Genomic DNA, 26,603 nt, shown 5'->3' with positions numbered 1-26,603 from the left:
TACCTCAGAAGCAAAAGTAAGTCAACAGCATTGCGGTTGTATGGCCATCTCTACTTTTTCTTTTGTTTCCCTTACGTGTTCCAGGTGCGCTCTGTCCATAATAAAGTGCTTGGGGAGGCTAATGAATTGTTGAATAAAGCGGTGTGCATATGGCTAGCAAACCACTGGCGACCATGAGTAAAAAGCTCGTAGTGTGAAGCGATCACTGCGCGTAAATATTTGAGATGACTGCGCGTGTAATTTACTTTATTATTACTCTTAATTATTGCATGCATGATGGTACTGCCCGATTACCCATGCAAATAAATTATTTTCGTTCTGTCTCTGTGCGTGTTCGTTTTGCGTTTTTTTTACGCACGCACCAACGTTCCCGAACATTATCACCGGAACTAGGCCACGCAGAGCCCGCTCGACACATGATTTTTTGCAATCTGTTGTTGCCCCAGCACTAACACAACGCTTAAAGATAGATAAGCTCCATTCCGCACCGCATTATGAAAGTTAAGCAGTCTTCAAGTGCCCGGTGTGGAAACTCAGCGCAAAAAACTACAGCGCGTAGCAGACGCCCCTCGCTTTCAGCGCGCTTCCCGAGCGCGGTAAGCCCACGGGTCTGGCGCAGCAGCGCCGCGGCGCGGGAGTTCACAGCAAGAGGTCCACGCCGGAGCCGGCGCTTTGGACACTCCCGAGTGTGCAAAGCGCCGCGCGAATACATGGGAGGAGCGAGGGCCTTTTGCGGTGAACTTCCGCGCCGCGGCGCTGCCGTGCCGGACCCGTGGGAACTAAGGAAACGATGGAACATGTACTGATTGAATGTGGCGATATTCACCCATTTATACGTGTGGGCACGAGTCTACATGAAGCCTTGGGTTTTAGGGACAACAATGGAAAGCTGAACACGTCCGCGATAGAAATAAGTAAGAGACGGTTAGAGTATTGGTGGCAGAAAAGTAGAGATAAAGTACAAAAATAAATAATGGGGAAAAATAAGGTCATTCTGCCTTAAGAGGCAGAGAGATGGACCGTGAATTTATATTTTTTTGGTATATAACATAGATTTAATCAGTGGAGATAAGGTATTAAGCCAACTTGAAACAAGAAAGTTTTTTTTTTTTCTTCGAGCCTGTTGGCAGACATGTTACCGCCCCGTTATAAAGGGGACGCTCATAGCATCCATCCATCCGTGGGCTTTCTCCGCGGCGGAAGCCGCGTCAAAGCGGCGAGCCTCTGCTACGCGCCTGATATTTTGGCCGCTATTAGCTGAAATTGCCGAAGATTGGGCAATATTTATTACTGCGTCACTGCAACATAATACTGCAGCGACTCATCACACAGAGAACGCGTTTGTGTGTTTGTGTGTTGTGAAACGGGGATTTTGTATACATCGTTTCAGCTGGTTTGTCATCGCATTGGTTCACACTTCCGCGGCTGTTTGAGGAAGGCATCCTGCGCGCACCTCATCGTGAGAGAATGCGCTTAACTTACTTTCGTGTGGAATGACGAACGTAAACTCGCTGCAGGAGAGAATAAACTGGAGATAACCGTGAGAACGTAGCAGATATGCACGTAGTAACAGCTCATGCTAACGCGTTTGGACCCTTCAAATCCTATCTTTTATTTCGAGCATTCAATTTGTTTTACAAGGCTGCCTCCCGCGCTCTGCTCTTTCAAGCCATTTCATGCGAGGCCGAATGTGTCAGTCGGCGTGGCCGCGGTACCAAAAGTAAAAAATTACTTGCGTAAATCGCGTCTCGTTCACTTGGTATGCACGAAAATTGGCACGGAAGGGCACGAATGTATGTATGCCTAACACGACCGATAGGTCATGACATCACTAACTTGACATATGCTTGCCAACTGCGTAACGACCAACAATAATAATATGGTGTGCGGCGTGCAAACCCGCTTTCTTTAGCCAGAAATAACTCTGACGATGTGTGGTCTGACGATTTGTTTCCGTCAGGTGATAAAAAACGTGGTGGTCACCAGTATCGCTGCCAACATGTAAGACTTACCCATACATTTTGAAGAACTGACCGCATAGGTAAAATGTATGCGAAAAAATTACATGAAAAAAAAAGACATGGTCCCTTATGCATTCGCCTGAGACGACTCGAAAACGAAAGCCATCTTTTTCGTCAGTCGATGCATTGATCCTCCCTCGCCCCTTTCCGAAAGCTTTCTGCACATAACGTGGTTTCGTAGTGCCCACAGGATCGAAGGCATTGCAAGCTTTCTGCACCTCGCCTGCTTCCGATCACGGAGGCAATGCAAAGCGACCATGTCATGTGATGACGTCATCATATGACGTCACGTTGAATGGCGTCATAGTGACGTCACAAGTTTTGTCGATCCGTGACGTCATGGTGACGTCATCGCGTGATGATTTTGTGCATCACTCGTGTTGGCGACGCGGGACGCCGACGGTCAATTTTCGTGTTTGATGAGTCATCTAAGGCTTTAGCCTTAAACAAATCAAGACAAATCAAAGTAAATGAAACGATAACAGTGCCCCATCGTGTATGCCTCACTTCATGTTACGAGCGAACGCTTGCTGCCGGCACGAGACGAGCCGCGCATGCGCAGTGGGGGTGTGGACGCTAGATACAAATACAATTCTTCGGTCCCATTGAGGATCGAACCCGGGCCGTTTGCGTGGCAAGCAGCTGTCCTACCACAAGGCCACAATGTTACTTGCAACTGCTTCGGGAAAAAACAGTACATAAATGCATGTAGTGGAAGGAGTCTTCTTAACGCATTTTGTTCGGCAGGTGTCACGACGAAAATGAGCCCATTCGGCGATTTGTAGGCGCGTTGGCGAGGCCATCAAACTACGTTTTTTGCGCGACGCTATGCTTCGAAAAAAGCCAGGATAGTGCAGCCATCGCCGCTAAAAACACACACGAACTTTCAAGGAGCTCCAAAAATGGACAACTATGTCCATCTAGCGGAAAACATATCAAATCAAACCAACGTCTCCTTTTATGGCCTCTGAGATGGCAAGCGCGCGGCGTCCCCGCCATCTCGGAGGCCATGCTCCTTTCTAGAGGAGGCGTTGATCAGCCAAACAGCAAACATTGGATAATGTGCTGCCATCTGTGAGGCATTGTGAGAAATATGTCTCGACTCTAGCACAGGGAAGTGCTTTAGATCGAAGACCTGTACCAGTGCCTGTACCATTACTATAGATACATAGCGCGCGCTTGTGTGTGTATGTGTGCGTGTGTGTGTGTAACAACAAACATTAAAGGGACACTAAAGGGAAACAATGAATTGGTTTAGATTGATAAAGTGTGCTCGGAGAACTCTTGTGTAGTTTATTTCACCACCATAGGTTTATTATTAGAGGAGAAAACCAAGTTCAACGTTTCATTTTTAAATTTCGCGCCGAACTTTGTAATTCGTGACGTAAAAGATCTCCAAGAGCATTTAACGCATTTTGGCGCCACTGGCTCGACGAAATTTCCACAAACTCGTTATGTAAAGTCTCTGGCCCTCTCAGAAGACAATGTACTTCGATTTAACCGAGTAGGAACTACGTATAGGCCCAAGCAGGCGCCGTCAAAAATATGTGACGTCACGGCAATTGGTGCGGTGCGGTGAAATCCTTCCATAGCCCTATCAGACAAAGAGATACGCCTGCTTTCTGATTTTTTGTGAATGTCCTTTTTATGTTGTTTTAGCTATGTGCGCTAAGGCATTAGCAGATGTGATTTGCGCATTTCCGCGTGGATTAAAAGTCTGAGTTGTTTCGATAATAAAATCAGTTGTTAGAAAGCGCTTGTCCTGTGTGTGTCTAGGCTTCGTCCCCGTGTCAGTTTGCGCTTCTTAAAAGATGGACAGCAGTACGGTTCAGAGAACAAACAGGGTTTCTAGTTGATAACGTAATGCGTATGACTGCAGACAAGCGAAGCAACGAAATGGATACCAAGGGACGCAGCCGCGGACGGCAGTGATCTGAGCGATGAAATTACGAAGTTCACAGGCATGACATGAAAGCAGCTCGCACGTGGAGGTCATTGCGAGAGGCTGAGAATGATAGTAGTAATAGTAATGACGCAATTGTAAACGTTTTTCTACTTGAATGGGGCTGTTTAATTTTTTTTTTGTAACTATATTCTTAACTGCTCACAGACGAAGTTGTTTCCAGCAATGATGACATAGACGCTACCGTATATAACGAATTTGCTTTGTTTTCGTCTCAGCATGCTGATCATTCCTGGCGGTAGAGTAAAGGTCATCGACTTCGACACCAACAAGGTTTGCATCGGCCACTGTAAGTCTGATTACTCTGTTTCAAGCAAAGAATTGCGGGCAGTTTGCACTAAATCGCGCAAAGCTTGGCACATCGAAGCGCGGGCTCGTCGCGATTCTTACTCCCCGTCGACCGACACGTCTAGCCAATACCCGGAAACACTGCCGCTCCGGCGTCCCAAAGAATTACGTCATGATTACGTCACCGACACCATCTTGAATAATTTGCTAGTTTGGCAACCTTTTAAAAAGGGCCGTAACTGAAGGCGAAATTGGCGCTAGGGTCGATGGAGATTCAAAGTTAAAGCAGCCAATGGCAGCCTGCCGCCCGTGCCGACAAAGCCGTGCGACCCGCGCCAGCCGCGGAGGCCGCACGCGCGCCGCGACGCTAGTTTTGAATTCCTCGAAAGTTCCGTTGTAGCACGAAGCGAGTGTTGAGAGCGGGCAACAGGCTGGCCGTGCAGGCAGGCTATGCCTGGCGGACACCTGCAAGTCTCCCGTTGTGGTTGGCGGGTCATTTTAGGGGCGAAGCTCCTTAAGGCGGCACCCGTTCGTCCCTCGTAGTCGTAGTAGTGCGTAACCAGTCGTAACGCTAGTACCAGATCTTGACCTCCAAGGTGGTGCCGGTGGGAGATTTTTCCTGTGCGTTGTTGAACAATAAAAAATTCGCAGCGTGCGCGTTAACTAAAAGCCGAATTCTTCTGTCTCTCATTCCCCATTAGCAGCCATTGGCATGTTCCAGTAGGAAACGTTAGTAGAAGTAGAAGTGTAAGTGTTAGCTAAAAGCCGACTTCTTCTGTCTCTCATTCCCATTAGCAGCCATTGTTTACCTCCAAGGTAGTGCCTGGTGAGATTTCTCCTGTGCGTGATTAAACAATAAAAATTTTGTTCAAAACGCCGTTGATTGATGAAATAAACCAACGAAAGACGCCAGATGTTTTCTAAAAGCAAAACGAAAGAACGCCAGATGTTTCTAAAGCAAAACGGAAAGACGCCAGCTGCTTAACGAAAGACGCCAGATGTTTTCTAAAGCAATGGTTTTCTAAACAATGAAAATTCACAGCGTACATGTAAAATTAAAGTGAGCTGCAAGTCGTCATAACTCATCGAACCTTTAGTATAAACGCGCCCGATCTCACGTCGGTGATGATGTACTGGGCAGAATTCACGGAAGATTCACGGTTTACCGATGAACCTCCGCAGCTTCGCCCACTCATCATCATTCACTCCGTGATATGCTGTGATTTTTTTTCGCTCTTGAGACTTATCGGAGTGGTCGTTACGTCAGCCGTGCTCCGTCGCCGCCATACAGGAGCCCGTCCTAGTCGCTGGCCTTGACATGAAGTTTCGTGATGTTCCGTTACATGAAGCGAGCTTTGGCCGGCGTGTGGAGTTTTTGTGGTGTTTGCGTTTGCCGCCGTGGTGGTTAACGGCACGCACCATTCGTACATCATGCAACGGTGCACGGATACTTCAAGACCGGCCGAGTTCCGCAAGATTCTTCGAGGTTCCGAAAAACTAAAGGTGAGCATGCGGCTTGCGTTCGCAGCCACACATATACGAGTTGCAGTTGGACAACACAGTTATTGTTTTTTTTTAATATGGCTGAATCGTGAAGAACACGATGTTGCAGTTAATATCGCTGTTCCTAGAAGCAATAAAATTAAAGCACTTGAGACTCATAGTTTAACTTTTGCGTCTATGACAGAACTGCGCGATGGAAGTGCGTTTTGCTTTTTTTGCCTGTTTATCACTCGCCATCTGTGCATGCGCAACTGTGCATGCGTCGTACGCTAACCGCTTGCGGGCTCCCGTAGTGACGGAAATAGCGAACCGCAAACGCTAACATAGCGTACGCTATTCTAAAACTGCCTAATGTATCGCAGCTTGCACTGAGCCGAGACGACGAAACTACGTTTGCCTCATGCGACTGCGTAATTTGTATCGTTGGAATTAATAGTTTTCAACTGCTTTATTTCACGACGGAAACGTTTTCGGAGTATTCGAGAAGGCAAGAACTGATGCGTTTGCCCAAGGAGGGGTTAACAGCTGTAGAATCAGCTCTCTGCGAAGTCTCGATCCGCAACTCAAGTGGACCAGCTTTCTATCCTGCCCCCAGTGCTTCTTCTCGGTGCGTTAATATGCTATGTACTTACGGCTGAAGAAGTACTCTGCGTGTTTATATATTGTCTCTGGTATTACCTATGGAAAAACCGCTCTAAGGATTCATGTGTAGGCATGAGACAGAATTTTACTGTTTGTGTTTATCACAATGAAGTGCTCAGTGTACCCAACATGACGTCCTCCCTTCAGTGGCGTTATATTCAGCTAGGCATTGTATTCGCGGTGAAAGAAAAGCTGCGTATAAGCTTATTTCACCTGGTCGTTGAGTAATACACTTTTCTTCGAATTTCATGTGCTGCTGCATAAACTGACCATGGCCTGCATCCCGTTGCCACCAATTAACTTTCAGGTAGTGTTCAAGTACCATATATTGTGTCTTGCTCTTTTCTAGCGCAGTGTACTACTTACTGTGCTAAATCTTATCTTTTTCATTTTGTTTATCTGGTGAAGGTGTCCAGCATTTCATGTATATTTGTGCAAAATCTGAGTAAATATGTAAGTGGTTGTTTTGTGTTTCGTATCATTTCAACGGTTAATAAGTAAATCATTGCAATATTATTTCATATTTGCATATTTTGCGCTTCGTTATGTTTTTGTCATGCACTGACATTTCTTTAAACTACGTGATTACCTCTCATCAGAGACTCCTCTACACTTTGCTCGGTATTGCACCAAATGAAAATCGTGTTTCTTATATGTGTGTACGTCAAATGGCCTACACTTTTCAATGTGTTCGATTTTTTAATTTCTAAATTTTACAATGAACTTTTTTGTTTAGTCATGCACACACTGTGAATTTCTGTTCTGCTCCTGAACTTGTATCGGCGCCAAATTACATGCAAATCTTGAGTTTCGGAAACAGAACAATAAAAAGAGGTAACAGAAATGTTGTAGGTGGATTCATCCTTTATGCTCTAGCACATGCTGGCTGCGGGCAAACATGAATGCGCGGTCAAGCACAGCACGCGCGCGAGCGCACGCGAACAAAAAAAAATCCCGGCGCGGGGCATAGGAAAGGAGAAAAAGCAAGCGTACAAAAAAAAAAACGGTGCGCGGCATGTTTTCGTACCTTGATGTCAATAACGTTATATCAAATGCGCAATATGGTTTTATAGCAGGTAAAGGCGCACAGGACCTCCTAGAGGATATTTCAGACCTTATAAATTCTGCTTTCGAAGCCAACCAGGTTGTATGTGCTCTATTCGTGGATGTTAGCAAAGCTTTTAATAGTGTGTGTCGTAGTCTATTATTAACAAAACTCTCATTGACTGGTTTTCGTGGGCCTTTTTTAAAACTACTTGTTAATTTTTTAGACGATAGAACACATTTAGTATCCATAGGACAGTACCGCAGCAATATAACCTCTATAAAAGCCGGAGTGCCCCAGGGATCAACATTAAGCCCACTTCTTTTCAACTTATATGTCAGTGACCTCGCCGCGGCTGTATCTACTCGCATATTTCAATACGCCGACGACACTGTCATTTTGTCTCGGCGTTCCCGTTTTCCAGAAGCAGTTTCCCTTCTGCAAGATTCTACGATAAATTTGATGAACTGGTTCGCCAATAATGTGATTAATGTAAACGTCTCTAAAACGCAGGTCATTTGTTTCCATAATCCACCAAAAAGTTAGCTTGAGCGCGCCATTGCTGGCTCACTGTTCATCTTGTTCTCGGTGTTCTTGTACACCTCAGTGTTTCATGTGTTAAATACCTTGGTATACTTCATGACAGTGACTTCGCCTGGAATTCTCACCTGGCGTATGTTTGTTCAAGGCTCCGGACAGTATTTCGTACATTATACACTGTCAGATACTATACGCCACTATCAGTTCGCAAAATGATACTGCAAGCTTTAGGTTATAGTGTTCTTCGGTATGGTATTAGGGCGTTCGGTCACTGCTCGAATCGTTGGAAAAATAGAATAAACTCTATCCTTCGTTCTATTTTGAAAGTGATTAGTTATGATTTAAGACTGCCCTCAGGCACAGACCTTTTTAAATCATTACGATGGTCCAACTTTGATGCCCTTCTCACTGAGACGGTTGTCCTGAGGCATTTTTGGTCCAACAAGGATAAAGTTCCTTACGCGTCCCTACACGCTGCCTCCGACCTAAAAACCGTTTTCGGGTGATGCGCTGCTCCACCAGATATCGTCAGCGCACTCGTAGCTACTTTCTACCGTCTTGCTTTAATCAACTGCCCCCGAGTGTCTTTCGTGCAAAACGAAAATTCAAGCTGAAGCAACTTCTTCGTCGCATTAATCTTTAACTCTTTCCTGATATCTGTACTTTTCCTTCGGTAAATGCCGCTGCGGTATCAAAACCTTAAGGTAACCATGTATTTCAGGCTGCGCATCGCTGTTGATCTATTAAAGGCATTAGAATTTTTTTCTTTTTTTCTCTTTACAGGTTACAATGATGTTACACTGCTTTATCATGTATTCTTTTGTTTTTCATGGTTTTCCCGCGTTTTTTTTTTCTCACCGAAAATATGATGGTGTTCTATTATTGTATTTTTGCCATTGCATGTGCGAATGGTCAACTCATGTAAGGCTAGTACCATGCATTGCTGTACACGCGCGTCTATTGTTTGCATGTATGCGCGAAAATATAAAAAAGGTATCTGCATTTGAGTGGTCCTATGTAAATGAATTCATGTCTGCTGTCTGTCGCCTCTGCCCTTCAAGCCCAATGAGGCTTTGGCAGGCCAATTTTGTATTACATTGTTACTGTGCCAAATGTCAATAAAGTATTATTATTATTATTATTATTATTATTATTATTATTATTATGTTCGTTCCGTGCGTCCTTTCTGCTTGAGCAGAGCGTTGCAAGTTTCGAGCTGCTTGCCGTTCTTCGCATGACATTACACTTTGTTGCTATAGCATTCATTCCTTCGCCCTCGGGGCGAAACAATCCACAAAAAACGCTCAACTACGTCAGTGAAGACACGTTTCACTTTCGTGTTATAGATGAGCCATGTTATTGCGATAGCAATTATATGGACAGTCTCGGCTGGAAAATGTCCGTCCCCGTCGCCGTCATTCACCATATATGTATAAGTATGTATATATATAGAAAGGCCACAAAGAAAAATAATTAAGAAATTCTTTCCGACGCGCGGAATCGACCGGGCGACCTCTCGCTTTGCAGCCCGCCGCGTTAGACGTTAGGCCACGACAGCACCGTCTCTCAGCCTGCTAACGGCGAGCTATTTATATATACCATGTAATTCAGCATGCTTTCTTAGTGGCCACATACACTGTTAAAAATATTGCCCCTTGTTTACGTAAAAAGCTGAAGGTAAAAAGTTGCCGATCACTTTTCCGATTCTGAAATAGGGCGATTACCGTAAACGGAGTCTCCCTAGAAATGTTGTACGTATTTCTCCTAGAAACATTGTACGTGATGTCATCTTAGGAATGTTGTACGTATTGTCATTGTCTCCTACAAACATTGTACATAATGTCTTCTTAGGAATGTTGTACGTATTGTCATTGTCTCCTACAAACATTGTAGGTAATCTCTTCTTAGGAATGTTGTACGTATTGTCATTGTCTCCTACAAACATTGTACGTAATGTCTTCTTAGGAATGTTGTACGTATTGTCTCCTAGAAACATTATACGTAATGTCTTCTTAGGAATGTCGTACATTATATCTCGAAGAAACGTTGTACGTGATGTCACCTTAGGATTGTCATACGTAATGTGTCCTGGAAATGTACGTAATGTCTCCTTGAAAATGTTGCATGTAATGACTTGGAAATTTCGCACTAATGAGGAATATGAAATGTGCCAAATAGCACACTTTGTTGCTTTAATGTGACTAAAGTGCACAACTTGACACCACACTGTACTTAAAAAGTTGTAATAATGGGCGCTGTGTGGTGAAGAAAGTTTCGGTGCTTTACATGCACCTACCGCAATGGTTATCAACTGATGCAAGTGGCAGCTGCTACTTTGCTGCGAAGAAGTTGTTAGAGAGAGGAAAAACGCATTATGCAGTGATGGCGACGAAAACTTCCACTGGATGTTTAACACAACAGTCACAAAGAGATGCATGTACATATTGACCCTGTTGAAACAAATGCCAGGCTACAAGTGTCTGCTACTTCAGTGAAAATTGAAGTGTTCTGGCACCACATACAAATTAGTCGTACATAGTTTGGCTTTTTGAAGTCTAGGGTCTGACAACATGTCGCCTGGTCGGGATGAAACTTTGGTGAAAACATTGTTGGACGCCAGTCACAAAAAGTCTGGCAATCCCAAGAACAGATACTGCTGTTCAACTTGAACAAGAAATTTGGCAGAGCAAATATAATGGCACTTGTAGCATATGTTTCAACAGGGGCAACATGTACATGCATGTCTTTTCTCATGACTTGCATTTAACATCCAGTGGAATTTTTTGTCATTATTACTGCTTAACCTGTGTATGCTCTCTCTAACAACTTCTTTGCTGCAAAGTAGAAGCTGCCACTGGCATCAGTCAATAATCACTGCGGTGGCTGCATGTAAAGCACCACAACCTTCTTCGCCACAGAACACCCATTATTACAACTTTTTAAGTACAGTGTGGGGTCAACTTGTGTGCATTGGTGACTGCAAAGCAACAAAATGCACTATTTGGCACATATATTTCTCAGCAAATGCAGAATTCAGTGTTTCCCACAAAGTGTGGGACAGCACATAGCTGTGGCAGGAAGCATGCATACATACTACTTCTTGCCAAGTAAACAGTGAACATCCAGCTGCTCTGAACGCATAAAGATGGGGTTTATTCTGCCAAACTGTACGAGTATACTCTTCGCACTCTGGCTCATCTGAAAAGAGAAGAAACAGAATATATGAGGACACTTGAACCAAATGAAAGAAGGCAATCTGTGCCGAAACAGAATTTTGCATCTACCTTGCAAAAACAAACGAGCCACACAGCAGCAGGTTTTGAATTTTGATGCATCCACAGCCCGCCCAATCTCATAAAAAAAGAAAAGGGCATGTGTATCCTAAACCCCTGCATGATTGACTAAAAAAAAAAAATAGTGTTCACAGTAAAAAATACAAATGACTTCTGTGCAGACGACATTAAAGACATGAGGGGAGACGTTAAGTTCAATTGAAATGCTAGATTACCATGTTGAGATTAGACATGTGTAACTGTTCAAGCAAAGGGGGATCTTGAAAGCAAGAAAACAAAGCAAAAGTGAAAATCAGATTTTGCGCACCAGCTGTCGGACACGTGCAATGGCTGTGAACAGATTCGAACTGAGGCCTGCTGAGAAGGAGTGTCGTTTTTGTCAAAAATGCCAAATTAAAAGAGCTAAAGAGGAGATAAAAACACGTTCTGTGACGTTTAGCCTTTCTGCATAAAACGAGGCACATGCAACATGAAATAAGTAAATCAAAATGTACGCAATGAGCCACTCCAAAGGTGCACTTGTGAAACAAAGTTTCAGTTACCGCTCCCACATCACGCCAAGTAGTTTCAGGTAAACAGTGTTGCAAATCGTCCTTGCCTGTGGTGTTTTCACAAGTTAACTCGAAATGTAAAATGAGTGAGTGTCATAGGCGACATCAACAGCCCAAGGCATTCGCTCAAAGGCAGGCACATCGAGGCTGCCCAACTTTCTCTCACAGCTTAATGTGTTACACATTATTAAACACTTTCCAATTGGAGTTCATAAGTAACGCATGTCCCTGCTCGTCGGGATCCAGAAACTCAACACCTGACAATGGAATCAAGGTCGCAGATGCTCCTGTTTATCGTAATGGGGACGTAGCTTTGCTCTCCACTTGCTTATTCCTTGCATTGTTGCAGTATGCAGCAAAGCTAGCTACACAACCTCTCAGGAGCATTTTGCATTCTGTGGCACTGACGTTGACATTCTGTCCTGCTTCTAAGCAACAGTTTGTCTCGTTCACAGTAACTTGTATCAAACTGAGCACTCGATCAAAACGACCGCTAACAAAATAAACTACACCTCCTGCTTGTTCTCGCTCTCGACTTATTTCTGTTCCTGGCGACCCCAAGCTCGGATGCTTAGTAATGCAGCAAACGTGGAAAAGCACCTAGCAATTAACCGAGAATGAGGCAGCCTCTTACATTGCGGAAAGTATGCTGTTGCAGTAATGAGAGAAATTAATGAAGAGCGATTTGGTCAACTTAAGCAGTTTTCTTTGCTAATACTGTCTGCCCTCCTGTATATTGTCTGGTTACATAGCCACAGCAAATAGCACCATGTATGTGCTTTCCTGCTGATGTCAATATGACAACCTGCAGTTTGCTGACATACACAGAGTCATTCATGAAAGAGGGTATGCGAGAGTGTGGCCGACGCACAGTGACAGCTGACTAGAATGCACAGTTAGCTGCATGAGAAAGCATGTCCGCTCAAGCTGTCGGCTACTGGGGGTCAAAATAACCAGGCATGGCCAAGAGGCGAACGCATGCCAGACTACCGCCTATAGCTGGTAGAAGAGCCTCTAGCTAACATAGGGCTCTTATGTTCCGTTTCACAAAGCAAAGCATCCCCTCATATTATGAGCAATAGACGGGGCGGCACTGGTGCCCCTTGTTTAGACAAAGAGATACGAGGAAGCATGCAAGCGAAAAAGAATTAAGCATAAGGAATGTAAATTCGACAACACAAGTCTGCAAATATTGTTAGTATATCTGAAAATTGCTTTCACTTATCATAAAGGTTGTCTTGTTCTGTGTAATAACAAGTGCTTCAACATTCCTTCAATAAAAATGTTTATGATGGATCTCCTCAGACTGACCATTCAGGCTTGTTAACCTACATATTCAGCACAACCTTATTGAATATCAGGCCCTACACACGCAACCAAAATATAGCAGGGATTACAAGCTCATCAGCAAGTAACACCAGCAAAAAAGTTAACTTACATCTTCGGTGATTCAGCACAATCGTTGTATCAGTTTCAATATTTTGCTGTCTGCAGCTGTCCTTGACTTGCGTCCATTTCCACATTTGCTGCCTCTCATCGGGTTGATATTGAACATCTCCCTGGAAGGCACAAAAATGTGTCGTCTGGATATTCTGTTTGTTCCATAATACAGTTATGAAGTCATTATCACATTTGTTCCTGCTTTCGAAAGATCTCAAGCATGTTTTATTTATAAGGAACTTTTCAATCCTCTTAAGCTGCGATTAATACAGAGCCAATTGCCATGTGGCTTCAATGTTTTTTGGTTGACCCACAAGAATTCTTGAATAAAGTAAAAGTAAACAATATGAATATTACGTCAAGGAATTCACCATGCAATTTTAAAATACAACAGTTCACTTGTGTGTACCTTTTACCTAGCTCTCATGTCTGTAGCTTTTCCAACATTTACCCTTTGCAGTTGTCGTCGCTGCCATCAGCATGCACAGTGTGGTAACATATAAACATGAAAATTCAAAGTTAGCACAAAGTTTATTTCACATCAGGATTAGTAAATGCAGTCACGAAAGATATTTTTCTCTTTCTCAGTAATCTCGCAATTTTAATACTATTCAATGAATTGCCCTTGATATAACAGTACTGAACACTGTTCATTTCCAGGCATTGAATCTATCCATGTCATGCCTTTGTCTTACATGAACATAATATTTCTATGTCCCTTGTCTTGCTCTAAACAATTACATGTTACATTAATGTGCAACATAATCTGTTCATTCATGCCTGTGCACAGACATATACGATGTTCACATATGTACAAACATCTAACTGCCATGCGGGCATAAGTCAGAATGCACTTTACATTCTGTGGTACCTTTGAAGTACTTCTGAAACCAAATGACTCATTAAAATGTGACTGAAAAACAAAAAGGAAAGCACAGAACAAATGTCCAACTAAAACGAGAAATGTAGTGCCATGCTAACCCTAGCTATGGAATATAAAATGAAGGCCTAAATGCTGTAATTACGCAGTAACTTCTAGGAATAATGTTTTTGCAGTATGCTAATGAAGACAATGGTGCTTAATGAATGCAAGCCCTGGTTTCCCTGACATCTTAAAAAAGCACACAAAATCATTTGTCAAATCTGAAGCACTACTTATGTGAGGCCCTTCAAAATAAAATTGATACCTCAGAGCAGAGAAAACTGAAGATGATCTCTCTTGCATTCACCCTTGACACTCATTTGTCACCAAGCCAACACTCCTTCGTCTTGCATATGCACAAAAGATCACACAGTGCATAGAGGCCTTTGGCAATAAGATCTGATGATACGGAGTATTTTTGTTTCACTGAATCTTATCACTAATGTTAGCTTTTCAATTAATGTAGTTCATAATTACAACTAAAGTCAGGCTTTACTTGGCCACCTACAAAGCAAAGGACTCTCCAGAAAATTAACCTTTAACCCTTTGACACGCTATGTACACAATTGTGTGCACCAGTTATTTTTGCCATTGGTAACGACTAGGGCTACTAGAGAGCAAGATACCTTGGAAGTAAGCAGCGCGAAAAGCAAGACAACGCGCACAGGGAGGAATTACAAGAAGCGCTGATCAAGATACGTTGAACAAGATACGTTGAGCTTTGGATCAAATGAACCTGCTGCATAATAAATTTGTGTTCATTTAACTTCATTTTGCAGTGTACTGTTGTATATTATCAGTTTGCTGAAGGCACTACACTGTTCAACGAGTCGTTCGAAGTGCTCCTTCCTGCGAGCCATGCCAAAAGTATAATTTTTCTTCACTCCAAATGAACATACACAAAAACAAATTGGCACTATATTTTTGGCGTAAGATTTCATTCTATTAATGTAAGAACGTAGCATGAATGACTTTACAATAGATAATTATTACAATTGAATTATAATTACTATAACACACATAAATTAATGCATTATGACATTATTTTTGTTGCAATAGAATATCGAGTGCCTTGAAATGATGTATCAATTTGACGCATTTACAGACAGTTTTTCATTGGTGGCGTCTGAAAGGTTTAGAGGACATGGAAATATTTCACCCTGTTTCTGTACAACACAACAATACGAATAGAACCAATGCAGTGATAAAGTTGGCTAATGAACAAAAGTTATTTGCAGTCAAAATGTTATGAACAGCACATATTTAAGACTTGGCAAATACTGAAGCTTGCAATTATGCACTACCAAGAACAAAAATCCACAGAAGTTCACATGCCCTTTTGCTTTAAACACTGTGCTTCACAGAGGAGGGAGCTTGCATTATGTATAGTTCAGTAGAAAAGTTTTTGAAGTGCTTTATAAAGAATAGAACTGCACGCTGAAAAGAAGTTAGTTGGACGGCTTGATGGGAAAAAACATTTTAATTTGTTTCATTCGTTCTGAGCATCCTACTTCACCAAGGAAGGTGTGAAAAATATGATAAAAAAAGCAAGCGAAAAAGGCATCTCAATGACAGACAGTGACACAAGAAATCAGATTCTATTGAGACATTTTTTGCCCATCTTTGAGTGCCTGTTCCTCATGAAAGTGAGGTCGGCTGCAGCCATTAGCAAGACATAGCTTCAGGTATGCTTTTTCCTATTTCTCTTTACTAATGCAGCTATTGATATATCATATATCCTTAGAAAAAATTGAAATGCACTATCAACAACGTTGCGGTGTTCACGAGCTCATCAGAAGAGAAGCTGGTGTCATTCAAAGATGACAAGAGAGCGACAGGAATGGTTCAAGTGATCACAGGAGCAACTTGTAAGCAGCACAAAGCATGTGACTGGAAGTCTGAGATTTCCATTGTAGAGGCTGTAACGAAGCATAAAAGCCTTGGCTCTTTATTTGAGCCCAAGGTATAAATGGTGAGTGTCCTTCAGACGATATTTTTTTTTGGGTACATGTCACATCACGCTGATCCAACCGGCCACATTCTCTGTGACCCAGAACAGCAGGGTGAAGTGTGCCCAACTGCGCGACTGTTTGCAAAGAGCTGTGAAGGTGCAAGCTATGCTGCAGGCAAGTTGCAACATTGTGTGTTTGAACAATATCACAAGCACTTGCTATTACATACTCTTTCCTGTCTTGGTGTTCCTCACATATAGTGCCATAAGTTTCTCAGTTGGATGAGTAAAATAGCGCACACTTAGATAGGGACAGAGTAAGCAACATGACACAAGCGCTAACAACAATTGTTTATTTGAAATAGCAGAGGAAGGCTTATGTAAAGAAGCAGGTGAAGCGAGTGCGCGTGTCACGCAGGCATGACTGCAAGCCATCTGAAATCGGTACAAAGGAATACAAGTTCCTTTTCGGGCAAACTAATATAAGGCATTCTAACACATCGTGTGCCTAACCACTGAGTCATTTCGGCTTCAATCAGCTCATGGACTAACTTTTTACTTTTGACAATCACATGAACTTTATCGAATTCCTGCTGACATCCACATGTCGCACTGCATAGCTAGAAGACCGTCCTTGTGCTTTTCTTGATTGCCACGGTGCTCTCTGAAATTACCATTAAGGTAGAATATCTCACTTGAAAAGGATCATTACACTGCAGCAGATTTAGTATTTCTAGCAAGGAGCTAGAAATAGATTTTTGCCATGCTGCTTTCTCAGATATAATAACACGCAGAGGGCATTCACTTTTGTGTTTTTGTGCTAAAGAACAGGTCGCTTACTGGAGGCTGGTTATCCGAGAATCAACAGGCAGCAGTGGTCGAAATTTTACTTCACGAATTATCTGCCCGCACCATCGAGTGCATTGTTGTGTAGCGCTTTACATGCATGATATTGTGCATAATCTCAAGAAGATTGCTGGTCGCGTTGATGTATCTGCTGTGTTTAGTGCCCCTCAAAAACCTTTCAGCCTTTGCAATAGTAGTGTTCCTAGGAAGGAGCTACTAGCGACATGCTCAAAGAAACATAGATGTATGTTTGTTAGATGCATTGATCATGCTGCGTATCGGATCCCACTGCATTATGGAAAGTTCTACATTAGCCAGTCCGCTAGATGCCTTAACGATCGTTTGAGAGAACACCGTTGCAATGTACAAAAGCACAAAAACGGTCACCTAGCTATGCAACTGTAGCACGTGTGAATGTCAGCCTGAATTTGATGAAGTTGACGTGATTGTGAACACTAAAGAAAATGAAGTCCATGAGATAATAGAAGGCAAAATGATTGAGAAGTTAGGCACACGGTGTGTTAGCATGCCTTTTGTTAGCTTGCCCGTAAAGGAGCTACCGATCCTTTGTGCCGATTTCAGATCGTTTGCAGCCATGCCTGTGTAACATGCGCACTCACCTCACACATTTCTGTACACAAGTCTTTCTCTGCTATTTCAAATATTCATCTGTTGATAGCGCTTGTGTCGTGCTGCTTACTCTGTCTAAGTGTGCGCTATTTTACTCGCATTACGTACCAACAAGCCCAAGCTACTCTTCTCGAACTGCCCATTTGTAGAGAAGGAAACCAATGCCTACCACTTAATATGGGCTTGTCCAGACCAGAGGAAGAATGCTCCCATCTTTCACAGCAGGCTGTCCACTGCTTCAGTTCCTTGAACAGTCAGTCGTCTATGCTGGGTGCATGCATTACAGATGCCACAAAACATTCCATAACCTGCACACAATAGAGGCCTTACAGTACACAAGTAGTACATATGAAACATGATGGCTTAACACAGGTATCTGTTGATACACCAAAACTGTCCATGAATGATGAGCTTAGGATGCATTAAGAGCAAATATTAGTGGAGTAATAGATTTTTGCAGACAATTTTATTTATGCGTTACATGACAAGCTTTCCCACACTGGCATACTAAAATAGTATGAAGATTACCTTTGCCGAATAAGCAACTTGCACAGAAAACTCCATCAGCACTATCATCACAATATTAAATAGATCAGTGTATGCTCTATGTACACAATGTATGGTAACGAGCCACCCTTATTGTACGACATCATGAATGTGAAGATTTCAAGATAGCTGAAGACTTAGTAGAAGTGTAAGAGCACCAGAGGTTACAGCAAAGATTGAGCACTGTGTTGGCTTTTCTGTCTCCTCTGCTGCTCTTGCATGGTTTTAAATCTTGGGTATGTTTTGCCAACAAGCCCAGTTTTGAACTCTTCAAAAAAAAAAAAAACCTTGTTGCACTAAAGTCAATTCATATGCAGGGCTAGTGCTGTGCCCTACAAGTGTCAGTTCAATTCAATGAGCCCTTAATTCACTGTTTCTTTTGTCCTTTCATAGCTATAGGGTCTCGTCCCGGTAGACTTGATGGCTTCAGGTAGCATGCAAGGGTTCATTGGCCAGCTGCCAGCTCGTAAAGTTCTACAAGACGCCAGGATGGCCAAAAGTAGCACTAGCATGTACTGTTGGGATTACACACTGAGGTGCTCAATGGGATGGATGGGACAATGACCACTGTTGCAGCTCCATTGGAGCATCAGACGCACTATCCAAAGGTTAGAGATTCGGTCCCTGGCAGGAGCAAGTGTCTCTTTTGTTGACTTTAATTCCTTTCAATTTATGTAAAAATTACCACACTACAGTCAAAAACTAAAATAATCTCCCCTATGCCTTCCTTGGCTTCATTGTCTGTCTGCATTAGTAGGTTGTGTCTAACAATAAAAAGTAGCCCTTGAGCCAGTGCCCTTGTTTCGTCTGTTCAATTTCGTAGTGCTTGGCATGCCACAAAATCAGTATAACCACACTGTCCAGAATTCTGTGATCAGAAAACATGTAAACATATCAGAAATGACATTCTTCAATTTATAACTGCATAAACTAAAGCAGCACTGTCATCCCTTTCCCTGATTGATACATCTTGGTTTTTTTATACTGCAAATAAGACCCCACTTCTGGCTTCATGCTTCTTTAGCAAAGTACAAAGGAAAGCGAAAACTACGGTACCACAAGATCAAGTAATGTTCTTGATACACCATCACATCCCAAGCCACTTGTGATAAGAAGTTTTTGCAATGATGCTACTCCACTATTAAATAAACTGGTATTAGAGAGAACATGTTTAGTTCATCAAACAAATATATGTAATGGCAGGACTAATAATCGACATGTTTCTTCCCAGGCAAACACAGCAACAAGCAGAGCATACGCTACCTTAATAAGCTTAGTTGAACTGACACACACGTCTGTCAATTACAATTTATATAGACATGCTGTACTACTTCCAATTAAACTTGCAGTTATATGCATACTTACTGTTACTACCAGCACATAATATGATTCAGTCAAATGCATTCCCTTCTTGTAAGTTTTATGCAGAACTAAATCAATGTTCTCAAACATATGGCCCGTATATCTCTAGCCAGCGGCCCAGTCTGCATATGGCTGTCCTTGTCCGATATTTCCTTTCATTTATTTAATATATACGCTCCTGAGCAACTCTGGCGAGACTGATCTAAGCATTTTTTCGTAAGGCACCCCATGTGGTTACAATACACTTAAACATAACGGTGAAATGAAAACTCGATACTTCACTATCGGCGTATTGATTTCGGTCCTTCTATAGACTATTTTACTGATGGTTTTTGGTGCCCACGTATTGGGCTGTTAACTTTGCTGTTTTGTATCTTGAACTAAACAAACAGTGCTACAGTACAACGTGTGCGCATGAAAATGGTTGGGTTGGTGCATTCGACGTTATGTGACCTTGTTAATTCACGTCGCTATATAAAAAATAAAAAAAAACTGATTTAACAGCGTTTGTGGCCGTGCCCATGTGTCTTATGTAAAACCGTCTATGTATCAGTGTCGATATGTTTCTCAAAACCTGACATCAAATCTCCTTTAGAAATGACAAATATAGTTAAACACGCTATCGGAGAGTAGATGAAGAAAACGAGAACGAGGCTGCACTTGCTTGCGAGCGGCTCGGTGAACTGTTTTTCGCTCCGAGCTGTACATCTGCATTCATTTTACATTCTGTAAATAAACGCGTTCAATCGTCACAGTTGTGGTGCAGGTGCAGGGTATACTTTTGTGAAAAGCCGTACGTCCAGCGACCTCACCTCCGTTGGCCACGCCGGCTTTCCAGGTGGTAGAGATGAAAGGCGAGGCCGGTGAGATGATGACCAAGGCCGACGCATGGTAGGCAGATCAAGCTGCGCACAGGCGGGTCACTCCGATGTTCGGCCGGTAGGCGTGCCGCTCGGAAGTTGGGTTCGTGGGCCATTCTGTAAATAAACGCGTTCCATCGTCAACAATATGGTATATGGGAAAGGCCGTCTTTGAAATGGCAACGTTAGTTGACAATTTTTTTCATGCCCCTCCCCCTCCCCATCTTTTTCCCTCTCAGTTTTTCACTGTCCCCGCCCTTGCGGGAGACTAAAAAATTTCGAGACTGCGGCCCTGCGGCTGAAGCAAGTTCGAGACCCCTGAAATAAGTGCTACGCGCCCCAACCTGTATTAATAGTATACTTTGTTCCAGAAGTTCCGTGCAGCAGAGCCAAGGCTACACGACCCTCGAGCGCAGGTTGTTGCGAAGCGAGATGTAGTGCCCTATATACGTAGCCCGTTGTTTGTCCTCATGACTTTTGCAAGCGGTCTCGTCGGAGGATTTTTACTTGAAGGCTTCTCTGCGTGTTGTAGCTGTGATTTGTATGACGATTTTGTCGCATTTTCTGTATAAAACAATTTTTGTGGCTCCATGATACTGAAGAAAGAGTTCTTGCTTGTACGTGTTATAACATGCAAATGACGAAAGAAATAATGCTGTTGTGGCTCGTATGTGTTATGTTTTTACTTATAAAGTACGAAGGAATGGTACGACACTGTCTAAACTTTTATGAGTAGTCCGCACAGCCCGAGCGTCCACAGCGCCGCGGAGGACCCAGTCTTGGGTTGTGATTAGTCCGCGGTGGCAGATTTGGTCACTTCTTAGTCAAAACGGCGGCGCCTGGTTCAACTGTGCGATATCGTTCCCGGATCAGCTTTTACGACAAGGGAGCGAAGCGGCACTTCGCATGCCCATAGGCATGCGTATATGAAATCTGATGAAGCGTGGTGCTTTCATATTCAATTTGGCCAGTGCGGCGCTTTCCACCGAAACATGAGCCACTGAACCCTATCCCTCAAATGTCTACGTGCAAGTATCTCGAAGACGCGCGCTTTTACAATGCCGAGGAGAATATTTAACCGCTTTCACAATTACAGCTCATCTCACTGCGCAGTTGCACAGTGTCCCGAGACGCTCTTGCCGCTTTCGCTGCAACGCTCGCCGCTAGCAGACGACAGGGCGCGGAAGGATACACTTAGATGTGCTCGCCCTCCTGATTGGTTGAGAAGGCCTGTAGCTTCCACAGTGCTGCACGGAACTTCTGGAACAGAGTATAGTATGTTTTATATTGTTTAATATTTTCAGTGTATATTACCAAGTTTGTTCATATAACTGTCTCAAAACCCCCTATGTAATGCCCAAATGGGCCTTTAGGGTATATGAATAAAAAAATGGAAAAGAAAAAACCTTGCGCAGCCAGGTTGAAATCCTCACCATAGAAGAATTATGCTATTGGTCATAGATTGATCAAGCGCAGCACAGTAGGGTGATTCCACGAGAGATCGAACATGCCTGTCCGGTCGCAATTTTTGTTTTGCCTGGGTTTTTTATATGTTATGTGGGCACGTTCAAAGTGCACGGAACCGAAAATTTTATTTCCAAGAAACGCTCCCAGTGCACCAAAAAATTATTTGAAGGTGGCGGCGCGGGCCTCCTGTTTTTGCTCACTGCAATGTTTTCGGATTTCACGGCCGAATTTAGCGCGAACTATAAATGATGTGTCGAAAATTTTTTTTGCTGGTTTTAATACGCATTACTGTGAATTACATCCATGCTTTTTTTATGCTGTCCTCAAAAAGAAGAAAATGTGAAAAACTGGCAAACACGGCCGAAATCAAAAAAGGGTCCTAAGTTTGAGGCGCCTTGGCGCCTTTGCTATTACAAACAGAAACTTGAAAACAATGTCAAATATAGAAAAGAGCATTTGCAACATTTATACGGAAGATCAGTTTCCTACAGGCAGCGCAAAAAAAGAAAAGAATAGTTAAAAGAGCGAGTTTTTTCAAAAAAGTACATTTTCAAAAAATAAAATAAAAAAAAACTCCGGTCTCAATTTTGATGAGAATTTTTTATCGAAGAGCGCTTATGTCAGTGAACACACGGTTTTAATATCATATGTCCTCATTTGCTTTGTTTACGAGATATAACTGGCCAAAATGACCCTTGCAGTGTGTGCTCACTTCAGTGCGACTGATGGTTGTTATCAGCTTGCATTGCGCGTAAATCTCAGTTTTAATTATTCTACTGCAGCAAAATCTTGCTCTGGTGGCTTTTCGTCAAGAAAAATGTTTTCTCAGATTTTATTTGTGTCTAGCGTGTGCAAAAGTGGGCTGCTGCCGCCCTCTAAATGGCTAACATGTAAACAGTCTGCAGCCTACAACCTCGCCTAGAATCATCAGAGGAAAGATGGGCGCGCCTGTTCAAGATATCAATCGCTTCTTCTTCCTGAAGAAATGCCTGGTCTACCTCATCTCGGTTAGATGTAGACAGGTTTTCCTTGAGGAGCGTAAAGCAATGCAAGCAGACTTCGCAGGTGTCGCGAAGATCCTCAGCTTATGACAGTAGCTTCTGGAGGTAGGCAACAACAAAAAGAGCAAAGAAAGAAAATTTGCGCAACGAAAATTTTCCTCAGCAATCTTCTTTTTGTGAACGCGTAAATAATCGGCCCAGAATAATAGGACCTAGCCATGGGCAGCGGGCATCGCGTGTAGTGAACAGCTAGACCTAGAGCAAGTCGAAGTGTTTATACTGAACGGCGCCGCACAAATTATCTCACATCAGCGCAGCTGTCATGAATGCGTTTCCAGAACTGCTCACGGTTTAACATTTTATGACTAAGGGTGTCTAAGCGCTTTGGGCTGTAATAATTAATTTGTAGGGCACACTCATTGTCAAAACTAAGGGTAATGTCCGTCTGGCGCCACCAATGACCTCTGCTGCCCTCGACGTGGGAAAGCACTTAAGTAAAGTAGCAACAAAACATCATCAATTGGGCAGCTTCGGCCACTCATGGCTTAATCATGCCGCACCGCACGTTTTGGCTGTTGAAACGCTGAGGTAAAGGTCGAGATGATAGAGGAAGACGTTATCTGCGACGCCGAAAACATGTGATAGCGGGAAGTGAAATAAACGGCTCAGAAATGATTGAGCTAACTTTTTACAAAAGTTGTTTAGGCACAGTGTGCGTCGAATGGGCAAGATGGTTGGGGCGTACAATGCACGTAATGGAAGGGAAGCAAGCAGGCAGTGAGAAAACAACTGCAATACAGCGCGCCTGCTGATTGTGGCATTTAGTTACAGATTAAGTTGGCCTTCGCTGCATAGAGATGCTTTATTCTGTGTGCAAGGAGAGTTTTGACAAAGTGACCTAAACCATGTGTTCGCGGTGTCTCGCGTTCTTCTGATTAGCGAATACAGGCGGGGTAAGTTGAGGTTATAAGCTGCAAACTGCGCACGCGTTAGGCCTTTAGAGAGCGGCAGCAGCCCACCCCCGCATACGCTAGACACAATTAAAGTTTGAGAATACATTTTTCTTGACGAAAAGACACCAGAGCAAAGTTTTACTGCAGGAAAATAATTAGAACTAGATTTACGTGCGATGCAAGCTGATGACAACTATCAATCACACTGAAGTGAGCGCACACAGCAAGAGTAATTTTGGCCCGTTAAATCTCATGAACAAGGAAAATGAGGACGTACATATTAACATGGTGTTTTCACTGACATAAGCGCTCTTCGATAAAAAATGTCGTCAAAATTAAGGCCTGAGTTCTTTTATCTTTTGAAAATGTACTTTTTTGAAAAAAACTCGCTTCTTTAACTATTTTCTTCTTATTTTGCGCTGCCTTTCGGAAAACGATCTGCCGCATAAATGTTGCAAAGGCTCCTTCAAATACTTGACACTTTTTTGAAGTTTCTGTGTGAAATAGGAAAGGCGCCAAGGTGCATCAAACTTAGCAAACTTTGTTGATTTGGACCGGGTTTGCCACTTTTTTTCACATTTTTTTTCCTTTTGAGGACGGCATAAAAAAGCATGGACACAGTAATGCATATTAAAACCAACAAAAAAATTTTCGACACATTATTTATAGTTCACGTTAATTCGGCCGTGAAATCCGAAAACATTGCAGTGAACAAAAACAGGAGGTCCGCGCCGCGACCTTCACATATTTTTTTGGCACGCTGGGAGCGTTTCTTGGAAATAAAATTTTCAGTTCCGTGCACTTTGAATGTGCCCACATAACATATAAAAAACCCAGGCAAAACAAAAATATCGAACGGACAGGCATGTTCGATCTCTCGTGGAATCACCCTTTAGAAGGCGACAGCAGCCCACTTTCGCACACGCTAGAGGCAAATAAAATCTGAGAACACATTTTTCTTGACGAAAAGCCACCAGAGCAAGATTTTGCTGCAGTAGAATAATTAAAACTGAGATTTACGCACAATGCAAGCTGATAACAACCATCAGTCGCACTGAAGTGAGCACACACTGCAAGGGTCATTTTGGCCAGTTATATCTCGTAAACAAAGCAAATGAGGACATATGATATTAAAACCGTGTGTTCACTGACATAAGCGCTCTTCGATAAAAAATTCTCATCAAAATTGAGACCGGAGTTTTTTTTATTTTACTTTTTGAAAATGTACTTTTTTGAAAAAACTCGCTCTTTTAACTATTCTTTTCTTTTTTTGCGCTGCCTGTAGGAAACTGATTTTCCGTATAAATGTTGCAAATGCTCTTTTTTATATTTGACATTGTTTTCAAGTTTCTGTTTGTAATAGCAAAGGCGCCTCAAACTTAGGACCCTTTTTTGATTTCGGCCGTGTTTGCCATTTTTTCACATTTTCTTCTTTTTGAGGACAGCATAAAAAAAGCATGGATGTAATTCACAGTAATGCGTATTAAAACCAGCAAAAAAAATTTTCGACACATCATTTATAGTTCGCGCTAAATTCGGCCGTGAAATCCGAAAACATTGCAGTGAGCAAAAACAGGAGGCCCGCGCCGCCACCTTCAAATAATTTTTTGGTGCACTGGGAGCGTTTCTTGGAAATAAAATTTTCGGTTCCGTGCACTTTGAACGTGCCCACATAACATATAAAAAACCCAGGCAAAACAAAAATTGCGACCGGACAGGCATGTTCGATCTCTCGTGGAATCACCCAGTAGATGGTGACGCAACCAGCGATACATACGCTTCTGAGCAGCTTGACAAGCGTTTTGTGTCTATCTGCGTCCCCGTCTACTGCATTGTAGTTGATTTGCACGTTAGTTCATTATTACCGATGCATTTTATTCACAGAAAATGTACGAGGCGACCAGTGCGTTTAAAAGCAGGCGAATTTTTATGGCGGCAGGCGATTGAACAATCGGTTCAAGCGATGACCTCGCGATATTAACATTTGGGGTTTTACGTGCCAAAACCACGATATGATTATGAGACACGCCGTAGCGGAGGGGCTCCGGAAATTTTGGGAATCTGGTTTTCTTTAACGCGCACTGACATCGCACAGCACCAGGCTTAAATGACACAAATAGAGCAACTACTAGAAGTGTATAACAAAACATCACAGAAAAGCAGATACTACCTGTAGCAGAATCCATACTTGCCTATCAGACAACTTTTCTCGTACATCATCACTGCTGTGTGAACACGCCACCCGGGCTGCCTTACCTGCATAAATGTCATCACACAATAAGATCACATAGTTACGCAATTTGGCGAATTGAACTCACCTAGGCATCCGCTGAGACGCACGCTTGTGCTTTACAGTCGCCGTCGTCGTCAGACAAGGCACTGGGCGGTGGACTGTCTGAGTAGATGCACTCGACTGAACCACGCAATAACCGTGAGTAATCAAGAAACGTGGAAAGCACGCCGATCACGCAGCGCTGAGCGCGCAGACAAAGCGACGAGCCCGTTGAGGCTACGACGACACACCACAGAACACCAACACAAAATCTTGACACACCTTTAGCCGCCCATTCCATCCCACACGCGATACACTTCCAGTCGACGACTGACAACGATGATTGGCACACATAATATCAATAAACACCGCAAATATACAAGCGCGGAACGAACTTATCACGGCACCACCTTCGATTCCACAGTTCCCCACGCCGGTACATTTTTTTTTATCGCGCTGAACGTGGTCCCGCACGCGTGGTTTTGGTTTGAAGGGATTGGCTCCCGC

At 43.0% G+C, this 26,603-nt stretch overlaps 1 protein-coding gene and 1 long non-coding RNA gene across 2 annotated transcripts in view; one reads left to right on the top strand and one right to left on the bottom strand.

The window, feature by feature from the left end:
- LOC119372293 (microtubule-associated serine/threonine-protein kinase 2) overlaps positions 1-26,603 on the top strand; it is a 109,454-nt gene that overhangs the window by 70,877 nt on the left and 11,974 nt on the right. The window contains exon 5 of the mRNA XM_037642769.1: positions 4,203-4,273. Coding sequence (XP_037498697.1) covers positions 4,203-4,273 — 71 coding nt within the window. The remainder of the gene's footprint in view (positions 1-4,202; positions 4,274-26,603) is intronic.
- Positions 11,013-26,562, bottom strand: LOC119406244 (uncharacterized). Its single transcript, XR_005186558.2, has 6 exons — positions 26,143-26,562; positions 25,995-26,080; positions 20,356-20,520; positions 17,805-17,902; positions 13,285-13,405; positions 11,013-11,200 (listed from the first exon to the last, which is right to left on the bottom strand). It is a non-coding gene; the product is annotated as an uncharacterized LOC119406244 (long non-coding RNA).

This window comes from Rhipicephalus sanguineus, chromosome 10 (assembly GCF_013339695.2).
Source record: "Rhipicephalus sanguineus isolate Rsan-2018 chromosome 10, BIME_Rsan_1.4, whole genome shotgun sequence".
Taxonomy (NCBI): domain Eukaryota; kingdom Metazoa; phylum Arthropoda; class Arachnida; order Ixodida; family Ixodidae; genus Rhipicephalus; species Rhipicephalus sanguineus.
Note: the sequence above shows the minus strand (reverse complement) of the source record. Positions and strands in the feature narration are given on the sequence as shown.